Source organism: Balaenoptera physalus (assembly GCF_965194825.1).
Source record: "Balaenoptera physalus genome assembly, chromosome: 10".
Taxonomy (NCBI): Eukaryota; Metazoa; Chordata; class Mammalia; order Artiodactyla; family Balaenopteridae; genus Balaenoptera; species Balaenoptera physalus.
Window position 1 is genome coordinate 64,096,788 of NC_138889.1, and position 24,567 is coordinate 64,121,354.

Consider the following 24,567-nt stretch of genomic DNA (forward strand, 5'->3'; position numbering starts at 1 on the left):
GCATGTGGGATCTTCCCAGACCAGGGCTCAAACCTGTGTCCCCTGCATTGGCAGGCGGATTCTAAACCACTGCGCCACCAGGGAAGTCCTCCTGTTATTATTTTATAATGGACTTCCTTTTTGCTACATAACCTTGTATGGTCCCAAGATAGAAATATCAGGTGCAATCCTAGCACTGATGATACAGTGATGATCAAGATATTCCTTGCTATCACTTGAGTTTAAGTTGAACAAGCATAATAACAAAAGAAACAATCATTAAAATAAAAAGACAACTTATGGAACAGGAAAAAATATTTGCAAATCATCTATCTGATAAGGGGTAATATCCAAAATATATAAGGAACTCATACAACTCAATAGCAAAAAACATAAACAAAAACAATCCCATTAAAAAGGACTTGGGCAAAGGACTTAAAAGACATTTTTCCCAAGAAAATATACAAATGGACAACAGGTAATGAAAAGATGCTCAACATCACTAATCATAAGGAGATGCAATGAGATAATACCTTACATCAATTGGGTTGGCTATTATCCAAAAGACAAGAGATAAGTGTTGACAGGATGTGAAGAAAAGAAACCCTTGTGTACTGTTAGTGGGAATGTACATTACTACAGCCACGATGGAAAACAGCATGGAGGTTCCTCAAAGATTAAAAAAGAAATAGAATTACCATATGATCCAGAAGTACCACTTCTGGGTATGTATCAGAAGAAAATAGAATACTATCTCAAAAAGATATCTGCACCGCCACATTCATAGCAGCATTATTTACAATAGCCAAGAAATGAAAACAACCTACATGTCCACTGACGAATGAATAAAGCAAATGGGTTTATATTTCTATTCATTGGCCCAATTTTCTACCTTGCACCAATATCACGCTTTCATAATTACTATAGTTTTATAATAAGTCTTGATATTTGATATAGCAAGTCTTCCCACATTGGTCCAATTCTTTAAGAGTGTTGTGGTTATTTTCAGCAATTTACATTTCACTATAAATTTTTAATTAAACTTATCAAGTTCTACAAAATGACCTGTTAGGATATTAATGAGATTGCATTGAATCTGTAGAAAAATTGGGGGAGATAATTAAATTCTTCAATTAAATTCTTAATATTATTGAGTTTTCCAATAGAAGAACATAGTTTATTCTTCCATTATTTAGATCTTCTTCAGTTTCTCTTAGGAATTCCTTCTGGTTTCCTGTGTAGAAGTTTCTCTATATCCTTTACTGGATTTATTCTTAGCTATGTGATTTTTCTCTCCTATTGTAAATGTTGTTTTAATAAAACCATGTCTATTTTATAAAGAAATACAGTGGAATTTTGTATATTGACTTTGTAATTTGCAATCTTTTTGTACTTACTAATTCTAATTATTTATCAATGGATTCTTTTGGATTTTTATACATATTCAGTCACTAATCCACAAATAATGACTATATTCGGTTGGCCAAAAAGTTCGTTTGGGTTTTCCATAACAGCTTATGGAAAAACCCAAACGAACTTTTTGGCCAACCCAATATAATTTTTTTCTAACTCTCATGCTATATATTTCTTTTTCTTGCCTTAATACAAGTTATTAATGTAAAGAATCATTTCTAAATCCATATTCTCTTTCATGAGGGCTGTCTGTGGCTTTGTATGGCCATGTCCATCAGTGTTTCCTAACAAAAAACAATGGAATTATTCATCTGCAAAAGGAATTCGGATACACTTGGAAACAAGAGAACATTTTCTTACAGGAAAGATTTCCTTGTAGAAACAGTACCTACAGTGGAATCTAAGAATGGTTACTATGTAGAGGAGGGAAACAAAGAGGTTGACTATTCCAGACAAAGCAAGTGCTTGGAAGTGGGTGTAAGAAAAGAGAACTTTCATTTGAGGAACTGAAAGAATGCCAGTGTAGGACCATATTGAGGGACAGTTGGTGGGTCATGAGATGGGGCTGGGGAATTATTATCAGCAAGTTCATATAACTGAGCATCTCCTAAGCCAAGAATTTGAGTATATCCCTGGCCAGAGGTCTCCATTATTGGCTGGTCATTTTAACACTCTGTTTACGTTGAATGATTTTTTCCTTATTTCTTGTGAAAAATATTGAAACAACAATATAGGGATATACAATTATTTTAAAAGTTCACCTTATGCAGTAAGATACTATTCTTGTGACTGTAACAAGTGAAAAAATGCTTGAAAAATTCCCATGAAAAATCTTCATTCAAAAATTGTGCCAACTTGGTGCTTGACGTTACTAGTAAAAATTTAAGGGGACCGCCCATTAAACATGACTCAATTGAAGTAACTGAATTGTGAGTTATGAGTGAACATCAATAAGAGGACCAATAATTTCTGTAATAAGAGTGAATGAAAGAAGGCTATGTAAACCTCCCCTTTTAAATGTACACATCAGTGTCCATCCCCCCCTACAAAAATAGGAGGATATGATCTGTTTGGAATTATGAAGGATAATTAATCTCATAATGTTAAAGTTTTCAAGTGAAACAAAGGGAAAAAAGTAAAGTGATTACATCAAGATTAGGGCCCAGAATAGATCTTCCTCAGGAAGGTTGTTTAAACAGATATCTGAAAGCTAAGAATTAATAAAAACAGGAAGTAAGATGAGTATTTTTACCATGCGGAAAAACATGCGAAAGCTGAAGGGTGAGAGAAAGCATGGCACATTGAAGCAGGGGGATAATTTCAGTGTGCCTGCTACTTGGCTTGCAAAAAGGGAGGTAGAATGGTTGAAGATAGGGTGGAAATGTGCACTGAGATGGCACAAGAAGGTTTAAGAATTGGGTTATGGAGTGTGAACTTCAACTTTTCATTCTAAAGTCAATGGGGAAATGCTATGAACTGATTTGTGTTTGGAAGATCACACTGGCCACAGTGTGGACAGTGAATTGGTAGGAAAGATCTTCAATGAGGCTGACCAGTGAACAAGTTATTCTGATGGTCTAGGCAAGAGATTATCTTGGTTAGGAGGCAAAGGGGATGGAGAAAAATAATCTGATTCATGAGATAACCAGGATATAAATTAAAGAGAACTTGGTGACTGATTGGATGGGATCAGAGAGAGGTAAGAGAGAGGGAGAAGGCAGAGATGAAGGCGTCTAGGTTCCTGGCTGGGGCAACAGAGTCATTTCTGTGACAGAGAACAGAAAACACAGATTGGGGGCATAGACTGCAGATCAGAGATAATGAACTTAGTTGGAGGCACTGAGTTTGAGGTGCCTGAAGGATGCTTAAATAGTGATGTCCAATAGACACTCCCATGTCTGGAGTTCAGGATATTGGTTTTGCCTGTTTGGGTGATGCTATGGGAGCAATTAAGATTTCTCATGGTCACTATACAGAGGGGGAAGGACAGAGGGTCTACCTGGGTCACAGCGTTGATGAACTCCACTAGGAATATGAGAAATAAAGGACAGGGAGCCTCTCTACTAACTCCATCCTGTTGACATTTACTTGTGTTTAATCTCATTGAGCTCCAAAATACAAATTTTAAAACTCTCCTTAGAGCTATCAATTCTTCATGTATTGCCCATTTCACTCCTTCTCTTCACATACAAACTTCTCAAAATAGTGGTCTACACCCATTTTCTCCATTTCTTCCCAACTCACTCACTCCTCACTCTGCTGTATTCAGGACCCCATTCCTACCAACCCACCTCAACAGTTCTTCCCAAGGTAACCAGTGACTTTTTATTTTCAGTCCTCATACTATTTGATCTCTAAGCAGCCTTCTGCACTGCTGTCCACTCTTCCTCCTCAATGTATTTTCTTCCTTTGGCTGTTGTAGCACTATCTCAACTGCATTTCCTCCTATTTCATTGGCTCTTCCAGTTGTTTTGAGCAATAATAATGAACACAATCATTCACTGGAGAATTGCTAGTATCTCATTTTATTTTTCGCATCAAACTGAGGCTAAGGATGGTATGTGATGGAGCCCAGATTTGGACATAAGTCTGTTTCCTGATAGAGCCCCACATTTAAACAACCATTCTACACTGTCTCATTTGGGGGCGGGGGGCAGGAGAGCCATTATTAGCAGCCCGAGGGATAAGGAGTTGGCTTATTAGGGAGAGAAGTGTGAACTAAGGAGCAGCCGTAGTGCAGTGGCAGGAGCTCAGATTCAAGGTAAGTTAGGTCTTTGGTTCATCATCCTCAGTCAGTGCCCAAGTAGCCACGAGGCTGCAATTCGCCTACATTACCATAAGGGGGCAGCATCAAGAAGCGACAGGCAGTGCCTGAGCACAGGGCTGGATCCCCTTGGATAGTGCGTCTGAGAGTGAGCAGGCGTATTCACGTCTGTGTGCTTTTAGGTGCGCGCCCACGCCTCCATTCCAGTAGCTCCTTTCTTCCAGTGCAGGTCATCCCTCACCTCCACTGCATTCCCCTTACCTCTAATCTCCTAAGGTGGCCTTAGACTAGTAACAGAGTGCAGCCCCCCGGGGTAGGAGTCTGGGTTCAGATTTACTTGGGCGCCTGAGTGGAGCGGTGCTCCCAGGGAGCCTGGAGTAGTTCACTGTTCATCATCCCTCACGCTCCCTAGGGCCCCCAGGGAAGCTATATAAGGGCAGCTGCCTGGGGCGGAAGCATTGTTGGTGAGTGTGCCAGGCTTAGCCCAGGGTGGGGAGGAAAGGGGAGGGGAGGGGAGGGGAGTCTTGCCTGGGCCCTGGGAAGTTCGCGGAGACCCAGGCAGGGAGGGTGCATTACCTGAGGAAGCCTGGTCTTTGCTCAGACAGCCTTGTTACTTGGAGACGTCTGCCAGCGGGCACTCTTCCTGATTACAACGTCTGGATCCCAGACCTGGTTCAGTGACCTTCCCAAAGAGGAGTTTCTTCAAACCACTGTGCGGCTCATTCCAAACTTTGTCTATCCCTTGTGCCAGGAAGGACTCCCCAGTTCCAGCTGCCCACCCTTCACTGAAAAAAACAAGGCAAGGGGGATTAATTTAGCGGGAGAAAAATACTTGTGTGTGTGTGTGGTGGCGACTGGTAATGAAGAAACAAACTGAGAAGCTGGGCTGGAAAGTTACGTGGGAGCCACATTGGGAAGGACTTTGAATGTAGACTGTGGAATTCCACCTCGATCTTGAAGGCTATGGGAGTCACCTGGAACTTGCTAAACAGGAGCCTGACATGTCCAGTTTTGCCATTTAGATGGCAGCCATGTAGAAGGTGGATTGAAGTGTCTGGGTTTGGAAGCAGGGAGGTGAGTTAGGAAGTTCTTTTCATAATCAGAGCAGAGTGGGTGATATAATGAGGTTGGTAGGGAGGGAGGATGTGTTAAATAAAAAGAAAGGCACAATTGATTACTTGGAAAAACAAAATCACAGTGGAGGAGAAAGAGCAGAGAAATCAAGATGGGACTAGCTTCCCTGACCAGGATGACTCAGGTGACCGATTGGTACCATTCAGAGGGGTCCTATTTGGGACAAGATGAATGTGAGGCCCTTAGGCTATCCAAGTAGAACTATGAAGAGGCAGCAGGTTATATGGGTTTGCATCTCAGGACAGAGGCTTAGAACAGAGTGGTCTGTGTAGAGAAAGGAAATTGAGCTTGGGGTGTTCTGTGCTCCCCAGGGAGGATAGTGGAGGAAGGAGGATGTGTTGTGGATATCACAGAGCACTGGTGGCAACACAGACTGATTTTCTCTTCATGTCTCAGCTGTATCTGGTTTCCATGTCACAGCCCAGCCAAGCACAATCTGGGACTGACTCTCATGTGGGCCTTGAGAGATCCCAATGAAAGACTATATTCCATTCTTTGTTGGGGGCTGGAAATGATAGTCTTTCTTCACTCCTATCTCCCCACCTCCCAGAAGACCAGAAAGCTTTTCCCCAATTTTTCTGATTAAAAAAAAAAAAAAAAGTCCCCTGGAGAGAAGGGATTTATTGTTTTTTAACCAGATTTCTGGACCCTTCCCCTGGAAAATCTGATTCTCTGGGCCTGGACTAGGACCTGGAGAGATAGTGTTTTCAATAACCACTTCAGATGGTTCTATCAAGGAATTTTAAGAAATGGTACTCAGGCTGAAACACAAACCTATCTCTTGAAATCTAGGCTCAGACTGACCCCCTGCTTCCCATCCTAAAATCAGATTAGAGTGAGTCTTAAAGGAAACCACAGACTGAACCTCAAACTCTGAACTCAGACAGACCCTAACCCTAACACGCACTAGAAAAGCTGGGATCTGGAAGGATCTGTGCAAGCCTGGCAGTTGTGTTGTGGAAGTGGCCAAGAGCAGTGTCTGTGGTCAGAAACATCAGCTCTGGAAATGAAGAGCTCTTGCACGTGTGTTCTGAGTGGGCTTCACACACTGAGATTAATGGGACCCCCAGGGAGGTATGTCTGTGAAGAATTAGAGCAGAAGGAGGCTGGAGTTCAGGATTACCAGAAGTACTTAGGCTTTGTTTGCTGCCCTCACTGTTTCAGTGTCCTTTCCTAATAAGTCCTTTCTCTCCTCTGAGCCATGACTGAGTGATGTTTCTCCTTTTCGCTGTCATAGACCCTGGACTAGGGATGCAGAAACCTTGATTCCTTGTTCCTGCCATGACCACACCAAATGGAACTCCGGTCTACCCAGCATACTTCCTGATGATGGGCATCCCTGGCCTGGCACCTAATGTCCACTTTTGGCTGGCTTTCCCACTGTGTTGTATGTAGGCCTTGGCCACCCCGGGCAACCTGGCCATTGTCCTCATCATCCGTGTGGAAAGGTGCCTGCATGAGCCCATGTACCTCTTCCTGGCCGTGCTTTCTAACATTGACCTAGTCCTCTCCTCCGTTACTATGCCCAAGATGGCCAGCCTCTTCCTGACGGGCATCCAGAAAGTCGAGTTCAAAGTCTGTCTGGCCCAGCTGTTCTTTATCCATGCTCTGTCAGCCATGGAGTCAGCTGTCCTGCTGGCCGTGGCGTTTGACCACGTTGTGGCCATCTGCCACCCACTGCGCCATGCTTCTGTGCTCACGGGGCCTACGGTCACCACGGTCACCAAGATCTGACTAGCTGCCTTGACCAGAGGATTTGTATTCTTCTTCCCCCTGCCCTTCATCCTGAAGCAGTTGTCGTACTGCCAAACACACCCTGTCACACACTCTTTCTGTCTGCCCCAAGATATTATGAAGCTGTCCTGTACTGCCACCATGGTCAGTGTGGTGTACGGGCTCTTCATCATCCTCGCGGTCACGGACGTCGACTCTCTCTTCCCTGGCTTCCCCTGTATCCTCATTCTGAGGGCTGTGTTGGAGCTGTCCTCTCGGGGGGCGGCACTCAAGACTTTCAACACCTGCGTCTCCCATCTCTGTGCTGTGCTGGTCTTCTATGTGCCCCTCATCGGGCTCTCGGTGGTACACAGGCTGGGTGGTGCCACTTCCCTTCTCCATGTGATTACGGCTAATATCTGTCTATCTACTACTACCACCCATGGTTAACCCTATAGTCTATGGAGCCAAAACCAAGGAGATTCATTCACGGGTCCTCCATATGTTCTTACAGGATGGCAGGTGAGCAGGATAACCTCTTCAGTGTCCTCAGTCTCTACCAAAGATGGCAGGATTTGGGTCCTGTTGAACATCTTGGTGATTGCAACATCCAACCCACTGGGATGTCTGCTCCCAGTTACTTAAATAGACCTTGAATTTCTGTCTCCAGGAATGTGTCAATACAGAAGGACTTATGACAGTTTGGACAGGACATCCTGGAGAATGGTCACCCTGGTCTCTCCGCTATGGTGGCCTTGCTGTATTCCTCTCTCCCAACTAGAAAATGCACCCAATACTGACATGAGAAGGCTGTAAATGACATACCTTATGATTCATTCCAGTCTTGATATATGATTTTAATTATTTTGCTTCCATGTATCCATGTCAGTGAATCTGTGTTAGCTATAAAGCTTCTTTCTTGGACCCCAAAGTGGTTACACAGCCCCATTTTTAGGGGTTAATGAAGGTATTTGGGTGATAGTAATTGGAGGGAGGGAGATGGTAGCAAGCGAAGAAACAGCTCACATGAAATGTTACTTTTCTGTATGCATGTGAGTGTATTTATGTGGAATCTGCCAATGTCAATGTCATCTACATGGTTCTGTTGGAGACTGTTTTTCCTTAAGGGTGATGTTTATCCTGGTTGTGGCTGTGAGTGTGTTTATGTGACTATATGTATTTTTAGTGTGTGCGTGTGAGGACATAGAACATGTGCCAGTTGTGTTTTGGTCTGTGTGATAGTTGTGTCCTGGTGTGTATACACTACATAAATAATGTCTCTGTACGTTTATTATGTTTATGTGGCCTCTGTTAGTTGGTATGTGACGTGCATCTATGTGAGAATGATGGACAATATCTTTATGTGTATCTGATGAGAATGCTGCCTCTTTTTTCCTTCGTATCTGTAATATGTAAATGTACGATGTAAAATGTTACATATTTGTAACAATGTGGAATATATAATATGCATGAGTGTGTGGAATGTGTAGTGTTGGGATGCTGTGCCTTTTGGCATGTGTGGTGTTTATCTTTGGGCGTATATCTGTTGTGCATCGTATTTGTGATATGAAATCCATTTGTGTAATATATATGTCTTTAGTCATATGTAGGTGGAATATAATGTCTGAAGGATATGTGAGAAAAAAAGATATGTGTACAAGGGGGCGTGTGTGTGTATGCATTGTTTGTGATTATTGTGTTTTAGGGAGTATTTCCTTTGTGCACTGGGTATGGATTATATGACACAAGAGTGGGTATAACTTCTGTGTTCCTGGGCACTGACTGAAGAATGTGTGTGTATATCAGGGTGGAGGTAGGAAGTTGAAGTAATTTCCATATTTGGGAGCCATGACTCAAAGAGGCCCAGTTTCTTGGCCTGGGCTCAGCCTGGGATTATGTTTCAGTCTCTGGGACTGATAGGAAAGCACAGTGGTTATCTTCTCAATAGGCAGATCACACCTTCATCCTGACCACAAGGATTTCAGGTGCTTCTGTGACTTCTTCCCATCTTTCCTCCCACCCTTCAGGAGGTACTGACCTCCCTAAATTGTTGGCCTTCAATAGCAAATCACATATCTTCCCCTCTCCCTTGGCTTTCTTGCTAATCTACTAAACCTGTTTAAGTGTCCTTGATTGTAGGGAGTTTCTTTTAATCCCTTTGGGGAATCAGTGAACAAGGATGGGGGTTGAGTGTGAAGGAGAGCAATAGGAGACATTGTGAAGACTCCGTCGCCACCCCACAGCGGTCTCTCCCCCCAGGTGGACTCACTTAACTTCCAGCTCTTGAAATTTGTTAGGTCAAAAACATTCACATTGAAGAATTATAGGCAGAAAACAATGTATGCTCATTTGAGGCAGAAGAAAGAATACTGAAGTACGACTTACAAGGTTAAAATCCTGGAAATATCATAAAGTGACATACTGTATAACCTCTCTGGATTTTGTTTCCTCTTCTGTATAATGAGAAACTACAATAACAGTGATGTTGTAAAGCTTAAACCCTATGAACGTCCTTTGTAAACTTCAAAGTGTTGTAAACATGCAAGAAATGATCATATTCATGATTGTCTCACTGCACAGCTTTAGGAGACACTGTCCACACCATGGTCCACGTGAATGGTGCTCCCGTAGTGTGCAGTGCATCACCAGTTTTGCCATATGTGGCTGTCCCGACTTATTGTTATTAAAACAACTCTTTGCCTCTTAATAAAGTGTTTTCACAAAGCTTCAGACAAGTTAACATTTATTTTCCTGTGCTGGTGTCTGATTTACAAATGACGCTCAAATTTACAAATGAAATTCAAAGACAGCACAACCTTGCCAAGAAATTCCTTTAGACATGGTAGATAACTGTATTAGGAAAAGAGACATTGTGGGGTTGGAATTAGATACAATAGACGTTAGGATCACTAGCTTTAATATTTGGGCAAGTTACTTAGCCTACTGCACCTCAGTAATTTTTGGAAACTCTAAGTGCTGTAAAAAGGAGATATAATGTAGCTCCTGTTGGGTGGTTGTGGGGATTAAATAGCATAATAGGTGTGAAAACACATGGAAAATAGAAAGTAATCAATACACATTGGTGGCAACAGTTTTAATAACAAAACTGATAAAATGAGATATGTTTATTCCATTACAGGGAATTTTCAAAGTACAGCAGACTTCACCTTTCATAACGACCTGTTGTGTCAAGGCCAGGAGCTAGTCCCTTATCCAGGTTACAGTATCACTGGCTTTAGGTTAACTCATGGCCTTCTTTCTCAGGAGATCTTGGGAAATCTCTGTTCCTCCAGAATCTCTTTACTTGGATAATTGGGGGTGACTGGGGTAATTGTTGCTTGTTGGAAAAGTCGGCTAATTGCCAGACTAGATTAAGGGCTTCCCCTAGGCTCCCGCAGAATCTGTGTTTCCCTCTGTCATAAAACTTAAAGCTTTGTATTCCAACTGGATGTTTATCCCTCTGTCATAGAGCTTAGTTTGTTTTTTTTTTAATTTTTATTTATTTATTTATGGCTGTATTCGTTTCTGTGCGAGGGCTTTCTCTAGTTGTGGCAAGCGGGGGCCAATCTTCATCGCGGTGCGCGGGCCTCTCACTACCACGGCCTCTCTTGTTGCGGAGCACAGGCTCCTGTCACGCAGGCTCAGTAGTTGTGGCTCACAGGTCCAGTTGCTCCGTGGCATGTGGGATCCTCCCAGACCAGGGCTCAAACCCGTGTCCCCTGCATTGGCAGGCAGACTCTCAACCACTGCGCCACCAGGGAAGCCTTAAATAGTTTTATGATAGCTGTTTATCTTCCATCATAGAACTGAAATATACATATACATAGCTGTCTGTCTCCCTTGAGGACAAGGACTAGTTTTCTTTGTCTCTGGGGCCTGACATATAATGTGCTCAATGGCTGTTTGGCTGGTACCCCTCGGAGAGAAGGAGAGGGTGAGTGAGTTCCGGTTTACCTAAGATAAATAAATTCACTTATCCCTCCCCAGCCCTCCCCTTCCCCACCCCATCCACGCTCATCTCTTTTTCCTGTCTCTATAAATTATAGTCCTTAGTTTGACCTGTGCTACTTTATAAAGTCAACAAAGTACTTTCCCCACCCATTAATGATCAATTATGATCTAAAACCAACATTATACTATAGATAATATTTGGTTAATTATTCCCCACTATGGAGGCAGGATCCTTCTGTATTCTCTACTCAACGCCCTGTGAATCTTGAAGTTTTCCAGTCTGGCTGGTGGAAACAGTCACTCTCCTTGGCCCTATGTGAACGCTGGGTGGTGGTGCTACCTCTAATCTTTCCAGGTGGCTCTGTCCCAGCTTTAGGTAGCTTGTTCACATGCCTGTGGGCTCAGTACTCAGCTGGAATCTTGCAGAGGGCCCTCTACATGTCTCTGGAGTTCTCTCTCTGTGTAGATCTCTCACCTCCAATACCTGGTCTTCAAATTCTAGCTAGCTGGAGCTTCCTGGACTCTCAGCTCCACGTCCCTAACTTAAGGTGTCCTCTGGATTCTGCCTGGGTTCTCCTTCCCTGGGCGGCAGCAGGGAACCTCTCTCAAGGCAGTAAGTTGGGGAAACCCCAGGTTCACCTCATTTGTTTCCTATGCTGCAGAGCTCATTGTCCTTCATTGCCTGATATCCAGTATCTTGCAAACTATTGTTTTATGTATATTGTCCATTTTAGGTTCCTTCAGGTGGATGTTACTTCCTGTTATTCTGTCTTGGCCAGAAGTAGAAGTCCCTGGGGTATCACTTTTTAAGTCTTCACACTGCCTAAGTCTACGGGAGGTTGAAGGAGGCAGCAGAGATGGCTCCAGGGTGATGGCAGTGAGTGTCAGGCTGCAGGTTTACAGGTACTTGGAGATCATGTAATCACTAGTTTTGATGCGGTCTGAGTTGGAATGGCCTGATTTGACATTGTCTAATTTTGCATAGTTTAAATCAGCATGCCCTGTGTTGTGAATTTAAACTTGTAGTTGTGAAACTGATGAGTAAAACATAAGGAGAAACCAACTAAATTTTACTTTGTTTTATTAATAGACTTTTAAAAAACATTTAAATATGCGAGGTATTTCGTTTCACATTCAAACTGTTCTCTAACTCTCTAAAATGTTCTCTCACTATTTTTGCCCTTAAGAGAGAAACAGATGGCATTAGTCTTATATGGCTGGGGTTGGAGGTAGGGGAGGGTTAAGGCAACATCCTCCTTCCTCAACAAGAAGCTCAGGAACTCAAGGCCAGGGAGTGGAAGGCAGAGGCATGGTCCCCAGGGATCCCTGTTATGCGTTAGCTAGAGACAGTCCCCAGAGCTTGGGGAACAGAGAAGATGCAGCCCTAGAGCTCTGGGGAAAGGCAGGTGGGTCCATTGGGATCCAGGCCCAGCAAGGACCCAACCAGGCACCACCAATGGAAAGAAGGTCAGAGAAAGCTTCAGGAAGGCGATGAGTTGGCACTTAATCTTGGGGTCCCCCTGGAAGTATATCCTGCTTTTCCTCTGGTTGAGTTTGATCAGCCTGGTAAGAAACTTGGAGAAAGCTCCTCGCAAAGGCCATGGCCACACACATGAGTTTCTTCTAGCCTTTCCTCACTCATTCACCCTGTCTAACCTCACATGGGAGCTGGCAGAAATATCCCAGCTGGCACAGGGCCCATCTGGGGAGGATTCTAGAGACCCCTCTACCCACTGCCCCTCCTTCCCCATACTCCAAGCACACCTTCCCAGAACACAGAAGCCAAGAAGGACACCAGTCCCACAGTTGGCTACGAGGGGTACCTGCTGATAGACCCTCTGGCAGCACCCTGCCCCCCAGCAGGGAGAAGCCAAAGGAGGAAGGAGGTATGACAGAATAAATAAGCCTGACGTGGGAGGCTCAAAGGAGGGGGTGGAGACAGAGAGAGGGCTACTCTTCAGTGCAGCCTGCCAGACTGCTTCTGGAAGCGTCCTGGAGAAAAGGGCACACGTTCCTTCAGCGCAGTTGAGGTGAGTGCAGGAGACTGGGGGTGAGTCCGGGTGTGTGGGTTTCTTGCAGCTAGGGGTCCCTCATTAGACCTGCTGAGTGAATGAGAAACCAGGCCAGGAAGAACCAGAAGTCCAGGGGTAGGACCAGGGATGTAAAGGAGGCCCCTGACTCAAATGACAGACAGACTTAGCGATTTCTATGTTCGTCTGGTAAAGGGAAGCATGGGTGGTGTTGGATGTTTCCTTTGCAGTTTCCAAGAAATTTTCTAGTGATCGGTTTACTGGGGTGCCCATCTAGAACCTGGTGGGAATTGGCCTAAATGAAAGTGATGGGGGCAGAGAACAGATGGGGCTGGGACTGAGCTAGAGTTTGGGGTTCAGTGTGAGAACACAGCCAGTCCCACTCAGGTCGTTAGTGTGGTCAAAGCTCACTTTGTGATCAGGGGTCAGACTATAGCTCTGTTTGGGTTGTGGGCTCTGAATGGGGTCCAGGCTCATATTGTACTTTGCATCAGGAGTCAGGCTGTGGCTGAGATTGGGACTTAGCAATCTTCCCGGGGCTCTGATCCTGACCCAGTCTGTGTCTAGGATCAGGGTTCAGTCTTCAGCCCATTTAAAAAGTGGATTTTGTGTCCACACTGCGACTTCCCCTGCCTTGCACTCGTTTAACCTCCCACCCGCCTCCTCCCACTGAAACACTTGCAGCTTTTCAAACAGGGTGTGTTCTCTTTCTCTCTGGGTCTTTGCGTTCACCAGAATGCACTTTTGAAAACAAATTAGATCAGGTCTATTGCTTAAATTCCCCCAAGTCACTCAGAATTAAATCAAAGCTCCTTGCCATGTCCTGCAAGCCCCTACATGATCTGGCCCCTGCCCTCCTCTCTGACCTCATCTCTTACAACTCTCCTGTGCTCTTGATACTTGGGTCACCTTGACCTTCTTCCTTCTGGGAACCCCCAAAGCAGAAGACCCTTTTCTCTTGCCTCCTCTGCCTGAAACATCTTTGCCTCGATCTTAGAATGGCTGGTGTTTTCTCATCACCCAGCTCTCAGCTCATATATCACTGCCTCAGAGAGGCCTTCACTGACCCGCTGTCTCAAATAAGGGTGCCCCGCCTCTGTCCTTTTCTATCCATCACTCAGTCTTATCTTCAGTGCACTTACCTTTACCTGAAATGTTCTTGCTTATTTGTTTACCTTCTGTTATGGCTCTCCTAGTGCTTGAGCTCCATGAGAGCAGTGATCTTTTCTGTTTTATCCACTGTTTTATCTCCAGTTTTGGGCACATAGTAGGTGCTCAATGTGTTTTGTCATCTCACTGAATGCTGCTGTCCCCATGCCCCCAACCCTGCCTGGTTAACTGTGACTGGCCCTGCAAGTCTTGGCTCAGATGTCACCTCCTCAGGGAAGCCCTCTGAGCCTGATAACTTCGTGAGCTTTGTTCCCGAGGCTCTTGTAATTACCCCTGTCCTAGCATTTATCACAACATGTTATGATAGCTGCATATTTGTCTTAATGTCTCCCCACCACTGGAGGGCTGAACCATGACTTGTTTACTCTGTATTTCAGTATCTCCAGCGCTTAGCACGGAGTCTGGCGTAGTCATTCAGTCAATAATTTTTGAAAAAAAAAGAAGAAATCAGTGTATCAATCAAAGTCCCAGATCAGGCTTTTCCACTGCATGTAGGCAACACTCAGGGAAGCTCAGAAGGGCCCTGATAACTAGGTCAAACCTTGAAGGTGTGTGGGAATCTTATTGGCTCTGGTTCTACCTGGGAAATGGATGAGCAAGGCCCTGGACCCCTGGAGCTTGCCTGGGGGTGATTTTGGAGGGCCAGGCTGACTTGAGTGAGGAGAGTGGGAATGGGAGCCCCACACTGCTTTTTGTGAGTCAGAAATTGCAATCTCTCATCTTTCCAATCTCCTCGTGGCCATTCTAAAAAGAATGGCCAAGGTCCCATAAGGGTTCATCTGCATTATCAAATCCAAGCAAGGTACGAGGGACAGAAGATGCAGAGGATTTGGGGTGGATACGATTCTGGGGCCAGCACCCTCATGGAGTGTCAAGAGAAGGGCTCCCTCTTCATGAATTGAGTGATGAGCTCTGACCATCCTCGCCGGCCACAGCGTCACCCCTGAGGTCTGCCTTCCCTCTCTGGGCCTGGGAGTAAGAGCCAGAGGTTCCCAGGTATTCCTGGGCTTCCCTCCAAGGACATTTTCTTCCAGGTGTTCCCACAGAGGCTGGCAGAGGCACCAGAGGCCCCTACCCCACTGCTCTAGGCATGGAACATTCTGTGTGTTTAGCCACTGAACCTAAGTGGGGAGAGCTGGTCAGGTGTCCTGAGTCTTAGAGAGGCCTTCTGGACCAAATTTTGGATTCTTTGGAGATTAACATTGAAATAATCCTTAAAAACCATTGGTTTATTCAAAAGGAAACTGGGAAAGGGGCAGGGCAGTAGCTTGGCCTATTGGAAAGCACATGGATTTGATGCTGAGAGCTCTAACTAACCCTCAACATCCTTATCTGTCAAATGGGATTAATGTTACCTGCCTGACAGGTTGATGAGAGGCCTGTATTGTTTGAGAAGAAAGTACTCAGTAGAGGATAAACCTTTTTACTTTCCACTGTGGGCCCTTCCCAAGTCACAGCCAGAGGAGTTGGGGCTGAAAAGGGGACAGCGCCCAAGTCCCAGTCCAGGAGGGTCCTCCTTACTGCCCTCTTGGTTTCCCTTCCAAGAGTCTAGCTGGGCCAGGTGTCCTACTTACCAAGCCCTTCTTCTACCCTGCCTCTTGGGCAGATTTTATTTGTTTTCAGAAGGTGCAACACAATTAAAGCCGGTTAAAGGGGAAAATGTACGGGTGTTGGAATTGAACAGTCTAGGTCAAGTATCTCTTTTGCCAGTCAACTACTAAACCCTGGGAATATTATTTAACTTCTTGGGGACTCAGTTTTTGCACCTATAATGTAGAAATGATACATAGAAGTCCTATTATGCAGAATTGCTCCTGGGTTCGATAATATTTATATAGTGTCTGGCATTTTGTAGGCATTCAGTGATTTCTGTTATAATCACAAAAACAATAGAATCAATGCTGGCAGTGACCTCATTGTTCTTATGGGTCTGTATCCCTGACTGCTTTTCCACGCGTCTCTGAGATGGAAGGCGTTCAGAGAGCTCTGGGAAAGAATGTGAGGATGGGCTGGTATGGGGGCTGAGCTGGCACTGGGGGACAGAGTCCTAGAGGCTAGGGGGAAGGAATGGAGAGGACTGAAGACCTCAATGTAGATTTCTACTCTGTATCACTGGAGGCTCCTTATCCCCCATCCTCAAGAAAGGGTTAAGATGTTCTTCACAGCTCTCCAAGAAACATTCCTGAGACTTGCTAAAATAGTGTGACTTTTGAGAGAAAATCTCAAGCACAGGTCTACTCCCTGGGGGCTAAGGCAGTGCAGGCTTTCTAAAAAAGAAAAAGACCCCTTTCTTTGTTTATTCTTCCTTGATTATGTTTTGTTTTCAAAATAGAGTGATTTAGCTCCAGTTTCCTTCAGAGCTTCCAAATGTTATCTGAGTGTGTGCTATGGTTCTAATTGTTAACAGCTGCTCAGGCTGGCAGTCAGTTGGCAGGACTGTGGGAGGTTAGGGTGCTTCAGGGCTGGACAGTCTGAAGGATGATGCTTGGGTCCTCCGGTTGGCTCCCCTCTCTATTCCTTCATTTTTCTCCTGCTGCCGCCTTCTGAGGTCCATCCTGATTTGACCTCCAGTGAGAACAGCCCACTTCATGCTGTGGAGGTGCCTCCCTTCCAGGCCAGCTGAATCTCAGTGCTTCAACTTTGTGCTTCAGTGCTTCAGTATCTTCATCTCAGTGCTTAGTCTTTGCCATTGCGAGAGACTGGCTGCTAGTTAGTATGTGTGTGTGTATAAGTGTGTGCTTGAGGCGAAGCGGCAGTTAAGGTGATAGATGGAGAGGGGATAGAAAGTTTTTGGAAACTTCAGACATTTTCAGAGACCTTATTCCCCATTTTTATGGAAACATGAAAAAAAGTGCTTTGTACACTGTGATGCTGTTTTATGACATCTTTTGACATTCCTGACCTCATTAATTTTGCAGCAGCACAATGAGGTTATTAATGTCCTCTGCGTTTACTTAGACCCGAGACTCTCATTTCTAGTCCCAGGGTTCTGTTCAACACATCACTTTACCCTCCTAGGTAATAGGGTTGAATGTGCCAACCCATGACTCTTCCGCAGTATGTTTCCTAAGGCAGCACATTTTTATCCTGGGAATTGCCCAGGTTTACCTTGTCTGTCCATGTAAAATTTCTGGATGGTATTGATATCTGACCCTCTGGAACACTAGAGCCTTTTTGCTAATGTCTCCAGTCAGGGATCCTAGGTCAATCCCTCTCTTGGGCACAGACTATGCTGCATGCCCACTTTGCATTTATTTAGAGCCAAGGCTTTCCACTTGCCCTGTTCTCCACATGCCCATTCTCAGGCCCTCTGGCTCCCTGGGTAAGAAAGGTCTTTTCTGTTTGACTCTAAAGTTTCTTGTTCTGAACTTATGACCACCCTGCCCTGACCTTCCAAACAGTCTTCATTTCTTCTCAAAAATCTCTATAGTTCAGACAAATGGCAGTCTTTCTTACCCCCTTGGCTGTGCTACCCTTGTTAGACACTTATTGAGGAATTCTTCTTTTGATAAAACTCCTTTTTATTTTCAACAAACATTAACTAAACACTAATTAATCAATATGATAGGGTCCCTGACATTAAGGAATTAATAATTTAGTGGGAAATAAACATAGCAATAATTCCAGTTCAGGATGGTAAATGCATAAAAAGAGCCCTAAACAAAGTTCTTTGGGAGTACAGAGCAGGAAACATTTAATCATACCCAAGGGAAAGAGGCTTAGGAAAGTGCATAGGAAAGAGACAGTAAACCAGGATGTGGAAGATAAGATTTTGCCCAGTGAGAACTTAAGGAGGGAGATCTGGGAGGACCATGACAAAGGGAAGAGAAGTAAAAAAGACAAGCAGACACAGAGGCATGGGATCAATGCTACATTTATGAAATGGCATGTATTCCAGTGTGCCTGGAGCATAGGGACCATGGTGAAGAGTGGTGAGAGAGAAACTAGGGCCAAATGCTGAAAGACAGAGCTTTGTCCCGCCCTAGTAGTTTAGTCTTTATTCCAGAATTAATTTGGAGCTTACAAAGGTATTTTTTAAACAATAAATGGTGACCTGATTTCATGTGGGTAGAAGATTATAGGGATTGTGCTGATGACAAAGTTAACACTAGGGTCATGGCCATGAGAATCAGAGTATTTAGCTCATGTGTCTGTTTAGGCCACCTTAATAGAAAAAAAGAAACACTACAGGAAAACAGTTAACAACAACAGATATAATTTTTCGCATATTTACTTTGTTCCAGGCATTGTGTTAAAAGCATTACACTCATCTCATTTAATCCTCACATTGACTTCTATTAGGCAGTGACTGTTATCCTCATTTTAGCAATAAAGAAACTGAGGCTTAGAAAGATTAAATGATTTGCCCCACATCACACAGCTAACAAAGTTGTTGACTGGGATTTGAACCCAGGATCGACTTTAGAGCTCATACTCTTAACATTAAGCTATACAATACTGCCTCTGGAAGACTTTGATCTTCAGGCATGGAGAGTTTGATGTGCTTGAGAGACAACTCAGTGGACTCTTTTAGTGACTAGAATTATGAATCTGATCACAAAAGATAATTCAGGCCTTCCCAAGTAGATTTGGGCATCAATAGTTTATACGTAAATAATGGGTTTACTGAAGGAGATGAGATGGCCTGGGGAGAGTGTATAGAGAGAGAAGAGATCTGAGGATAAAATTCTGAGAGCATTATCATTTAAAAGTATGCTTAAGGGTCAAGTGGAGGAGGCTGAAGACCCAGAAAGAACCAAGAACTAGTGATCAGAGAGAGATGAGGAGAAGCAGAAGGAACAAGGAGAAGTTTTAAGAAGGAGGGAACTGATCACAGTGTCATATGCTACAGAGAGGTCAGTACAGAAGACTTAAGTGACACTGAAGACTTTGGCTTCTTAGCCTGAAGTTCTTGGTTAAGCATGGCTCCTTATACCTTCTCCCTCCAGTTGTTTAAATTAAACTCTGTCACTCTCTGTTCTAAAACTCATGCTCCCAGTGTTTTCTCCTTTGTGTCTGGTCTGAGGGAACCTCTGGGTGACAGCTCAACAGTGGAACAAAGACCATCAACACATCCTGAGCCCAGTGAATGGTGTAAGCCCCTCCTGATGCTGCCCATGAGCTCTTCTGCGCATTCAACTGTTGTCTGGTAGCCCGTGCAGAAGCCCCTACCCCAGTTGTCAAGGGCCAGATCTTAAGAACCTAATCCTTCTTTTTTTCTTACCAAGATAAAATTATCTTAAATATACCCTAGCAATAAGTGTCACTATTTTCACAATGGGAAGAGGAGACAGCTATGTATATATATAGAGAGAGAGAGAGAGGGAATACATACACATATATAGTGAGTGTAAATACAATTATATAATCTAATAAATAGTAGGAGCATGTGAATATTTGTGAATGGAGGAAAGGAAAAAAGGGAGGAAGTTAGTTAACTCCCTAATTGTTTCAACAGAGAGATATGATCTGAGAAAACTCAAATCTGACATTTCCCACCTCAGCAATCTCTACTTATATCCATCACTTTAATAGCCAGATTCAAGGATATTGGAACCCTGGTATAGGATTGATTGTTCCTTCAGTGCTTTTAATGCCATCATCTTTCAGGTTTAGTCCTCTGTGTCAATCCCACTCTCTTAAGCTTGGTGGGTCCCCTAGAAACAGAGCTTGAGGTAGAAATTCTTGTTTAAAGGATATATTGTCATGAGAAGATGAGTGAGGGAAGTAGGATAGAGCAGGGAAAGAAAATTATGTGAGGCTGTGGTCTCAACTGGAGACCAGCTTCAGCTTTGGTTCCTCAAGAAGCTCTGAAGCACACATTACATCACAGCTTTGGTCCCACCTGAAGACAAGGAGGCTGGCCTTTTGTATCTTTGTGTCAGGCACTCATTGACTTCTAGATGTGCTCTGGTGGGGATAACATAACTTCCTGGGTGAAGTGCCTCTCATTTGATCAAGGAAAATTTTCTGTAGAAAGAGAGAACTCTGAGCCTTTAGTACTCAACACCCACTGCAAATGGGATATAGATGCATTGGCTTGGTGAAGGGAATCTGAGTGGGACACCATTGGCATACATTGCAGTCATTGTTCCTTTTATGATATAAACTGGGCAGTCTGAGCAAGTGTAAGACTTTGGGTGGACATTTGGGCAAGAGTGAAATGTAGAGTTAGAGTTCAGGATGAAGTTAGTGTCTTTTTTTTTTAATTAAATTAAGGGTTATCATAATAAAATAGGTGTTATGAAGTTTTACATTAAGTTTTAAATAACAACTAGAATTAAGTCTTAGGTTCATGTTAAAGTTAGGGTTAAGGCTAGAATTGGCGAGATCATTAGGATTAGTGATAAGGTTAGATTTCAGCATTAATCTATGTTACTAGAGTATCGCTACATTGGACTGGGCTTAGTCTTAAAGATAGTCTAATGATATAATTAGAATTACAGTGGGTATTAAGCATAGGGGAGCATAAGGTAGGATAAGATAGAAGCTATGGGGATTTTTATCATCTAAGTCTGATGTGTACTTAGTCAATAACCTGTCCTTGGTGAACTAAAAGATTTAAAATGCTTAGAACTTTTACTTTAGTATTTCATTTGTTTTCAGAATTAACTTTAGAGGTGGGGTTAGTAAGAAAGACTGGATGAGTGCTCATTTGGGCCTTGAGTTATGAAAGATAGTTAGGTTGAGTTTAGAATAGAATCAGAGTTTGGATAGGCAATGAAGTTAGAGTTCTGGTCAGAGAATAGGACATCAGGGTGGAGGAAAAGAAAAATGGCAGTGGAATTCTGGAGGATCTGACAATGGCTTATCTTTGTATTCCAGCCCCTACCTGCCTGGCAGTGGTCGCAGCTCAGCTTCTTCACTATGGTGGATCCCAGTGGCAACGAATCCAGTGCCACATATTTCATTCTAATAGGCCTGCCAGGATTGGAAGAAGCTCAGTTCTGGTTGGCCTTCCCGTTGTGCTCCCTCTACTTCATCGCCGTGCTAGGTAACTTGACAATCATCTACATTGTGCTGACGGAGCATAGCCTACACGAACCCATGTATATCTTTCTTTGCATGCTTTCTGGCCTTGATGTCCTCATCTCCACCTCGTCCATGCCCAAAATGATGGCCATCTTCTGGTTCAATTCCACTACCATACAGTTTGATGCTTGTCTGCTACAGATGTTTGCCATCCACTCCCTATCTGGCATGGAGTCCACGGTGCTACTGGCCATGGCCTTTGACCGCTATGTGGCAATCTGCCACCCACTACGCCATGCCACTGTGCTAACATTGCCTCGTGTTACCAAGATCGGCATGGCTGCTGTGGTACGGGGTGTTGCACTTATGGCACCCCTGCCTTTCTTCATCAAACATCTGCCCTTCTGCCGCTCCAATATCCTTTCCCATTCCTACTGCCTACACCAAGATGTGATGAAGCTGGCCTGTGCTGACATCCGCGTCAATGTCATCTATGGCCTCATTGTCATCATCTCTGCCATTGGCCTGGACTCACTTCTCATCTCCTTGTCGTATCTGCTTATCCTCAAGACTGTGTTGGGCTTGACACATGAAGCCCAGGCAAAGGCATTTGGTACTTGTATCTCTCATGTGTGTGCTGTTTTCATATTCTATGTACCTTTCATTGGGTTGTCTATGGTGCACCGGTTTGACAAGCGGCATGACTCCCTCCTGCCTGTCATCATGGCCAACACCTATCTGCTTGTTCCTCCCGTGCTCAACCCTATTGTCTACGGAGTGAAGACAAAGGAGATCCGGCAGCGCATCCTTCGTCTTTTACATGTGACCACCCACACTTCGGATCCCTAGATGTCAGGGATCAAACTTCTTTTTCACGGGAAGTCCTTCAATTCAGATTTTAATATCAACATTTTGGAAGACAGTATTAGGAAAAAAATTCTTAATGAAAGCACAACTGATCCTTCAAAGATGAAACTGATTGGAGAATCTCCATGTGAGTGGGGGCAGCAGAACTGTATACTCCCAATCTTTATTTTTCAATATTATTTTACCCTTTAGTTCTTTGAGGTAGTTGTGGTTGGAGGATTATTACTTCCCACTTAACAATTCAGTCCAATTGTCAAGTCCAAAAAATTCATATGGTTGCTTGCACTGATAGTTTATAGCATTCTGAGATAAGGGTGATATTTCTAAAAGACATTTACCAATGGCTTAAGCAAGGCAAAAATAAAATAAATACAAGAATATAATACAATTAGATAATATGGCTTAAAACCGTGATTTCCTCTTCAGAATCCCCTACCATTTTGGATCTTAGGAAAGGAGACATACCTGGATTTCCCTCTTCAAAATGACCACAGAGAAGAAATAATTTCTTTTCTTCTGAGTAGCAATGCTTAAGAAAAGATTGAAAGTAAATTCACAAAAAGATTATATTTATCTACATTAATGAAAGATGATATACTGTATTCTGAGCATTTTCATAGACAGTGAAAATTTTTCCTTAATTTCCAATTTTCTTATCAACCTTTTGATTCAGGCAGGAATATGATTAGTTACCCCCATTGTACCAATGGGGGAACTGATGTTCAATGAGATCACACAGGCTCAAAAAAAATTGTCTTTTGATGCCCAATCCCACATTATGAGGAGGGAATGTTAGACTAGTGGGATAGTGAGTTAGACATTCCAGAGTCTTGCATTTTCTAGGGTAGGTATTTAAGTTCCTTTCTCACTCATCCAGTACTGTATTTAGGAATTTCCTGTTAATGTTGCTGATGGCTTTAATCTCAATAGTTCCTGGCCTATTTGCCATTGTACTTGTGTAGTAGCAACAGGAGTATGTTTGAGTAATTCCCAAACAGTGGCTAGTTTGGGAAATAGTATAATTAGCAGTAGGGACATTCACTGGATATCTGGAGAGACACTACATGGAGAGATGCAGCTGAGAAAACCTAGAAGCTCATGGCAGAAAGAGCAGGGTTGGTTACAGACCAGGGAGTCAAGAGCAGGAAGCACTGTGAGACTGAGTAGGGCCAGTGGCCCAGGTGGCTAGCCAGGAAACAAGGCTAAGTCAAACATAGGTCCACAGAAAGTGAATAGAGTATATAAGTGAACACCATGTATTCCCAGGGCTCTGAGCTACCCTTCAGGGAATGCCCACAGCATCAAAGCTCAGAGAACAAGACCATAGGAGAGCCCAATAAAGACGGCATCCCTGATAGCTGTACTTAGCATGAGTATGGTTCCAGAGGCCCACCCAGGAGCCCTACAAGCCAAGCACAGCACTCCCAGAAGAAGCAGAATGGGAAGGAGGGATGTGGGCACTATAGGAGTACAGTAGGAATGAATGGGGGAGGAATGAGATCTCCATCCAAAAGAGAGGTAGGTAGTGTGAGAAGCAGGTAGTATAGTAGAGAGCATGGCACATGGCCGGCCAGACTTTTCCAGCTATAGCTAGTAGCACAGGACTACTTGGTACAGAGGATATGGAAAAAGCATATCTAATTTCTTGGACTGGAATCCAGAAGATGAGAATTGTGAGCAGTATGGAATCTGCTATGCCCAGCTGAGTGGTGGCCAGCAAACAGAATGAAAGAGAGAGAAGAGAGAGAAAGAGACAGATATTTTTCATATTCGGAAACCAGTATATGATCACTGTAAACAAAAATCTTAGACACTCTGAAAATATAAAAGAAATAAAAATATAATAAAAACTCCAATAAACTTGTCACCTTAAAAGAAAAAAATTATTGTTGGCATTTTGGTGTTTATTCTTCCAGATTTTTAATAAGTGTTTGTGTACATGCTTCTGTATGCACATAAGATGAATGTGTGTATCTGTATCATATTGTCTGAAATCCCATTGGAGACATAGATAGGTGGATAATAAAGAGATAAATCAGACAGACACATATATTTTTCTTTTTCTGGGGATGCTGCCACTATCTTAGATTTCAAAAGGGATTCCAAGTTTATGATAGTTTATATGCTCAGGATAAAGTTTCATGGTTTTGATCCTAAATGGATTAACCATTTGGTGGATGTAAATACAAACACACATACACACACACATACACATACACATCACCACCACCACCACCTTCTTATGTTTCTCAATAAGTACTAAATGCAAGATACAGAGACAAAACTATATCTGGTCATTTACTTCATAAATACTTAATGGGTCATCCAGAAAAGCCTGGAGTTAAGAACTAGGATAAGAGGAAAAGGCTGCCTCTTGTAGGAGATTTGGTTGGAAGTTAGGGTATGTTTAAAGACCTTCATCATATACATTTTACATGGGCATCATTTTACCTTCCCCATTTCCTTTATTTGGATATTCTCGTCTCTGGCCCCACCATCTCAGCTATTTGGACCTTTTTTGGGCCCTAGAGAAGTCTGCATAATATGAAATTTCGGTTTGTAAGTTCCTTACTC

General features: G+C 43.4%; 2 protein-coding genes across 3 annotated transcripts; both read left to right on the forward strand.

Annotated features, from left to right (window-relative positions):
• Window positions 1-4,504: 4,504 nt before the first annotated feature.
• Window positions 4,505-23,706, forward strand: OR51E1 (olfactory receptor family 51 subfamily E member 1). Of its 2 annotated transcripts, none has more exons than XM_082411432.1 (2): window positions 4,505-5,230; window positions 20,980-23,706. In XM_082411432.1, exons 1-2 carry the CDS (start codon window positions 5,120-5,122, stop codon window positions 21,973-21,975), a joined length of 1,107 nt encoding a protein of 368 aa, XP_082267558.1. In that variant the 5' UTR covers window positions 4,505-5,119; the 3' UTR covers window positions 21,976-23,706. The 2 variants fall into 2 exon arrangements, with proteins under 2 accessions (XP_082267558.1, XP_082267557.1); XM_082411431.1 differs by lacking the exon at window positions 4,505-5,230 and adding an exon at window positions 12,929-12,984.
• OR51D1 (olfactory receptor family 51 subfamily D member 1) lies at window positions 5,244-9,738 on the forward strand. Its single transcript, XM_082411430.1, is given in 4 exon segments — window positions 5,244-6,682; window positions 6,686-7,021; window positions 7,025-7,423; window positions 7,425-9,738. Coding segments are annotated over 4 exon segments (951 nt in total). The 5' UTR covers window positions 5,244-6,571; the 3' UTR covers window positions 7,530-9,738.
• Window positions 23,707-24,567: the final 861 nt, after the last annotated feature.

Bases quoted from the DNA above. Each gene is read 5' to 3' on its own strand.
- OR51E1 (XM_082411432.1), top strand. From the start codon at position 5,120: ATGGGAGTCACCTGGAACTTGCTAAACAGGAGCCTGACATGTCCAGTT. The intron at 5,231-20,979 runs GTGAGTTAGGAA...TTTGTATTCCAG, and splicing joins CTGGGTTTGGAAGCAGGGAG to CCCCTACCTGCCTGGCAGTG.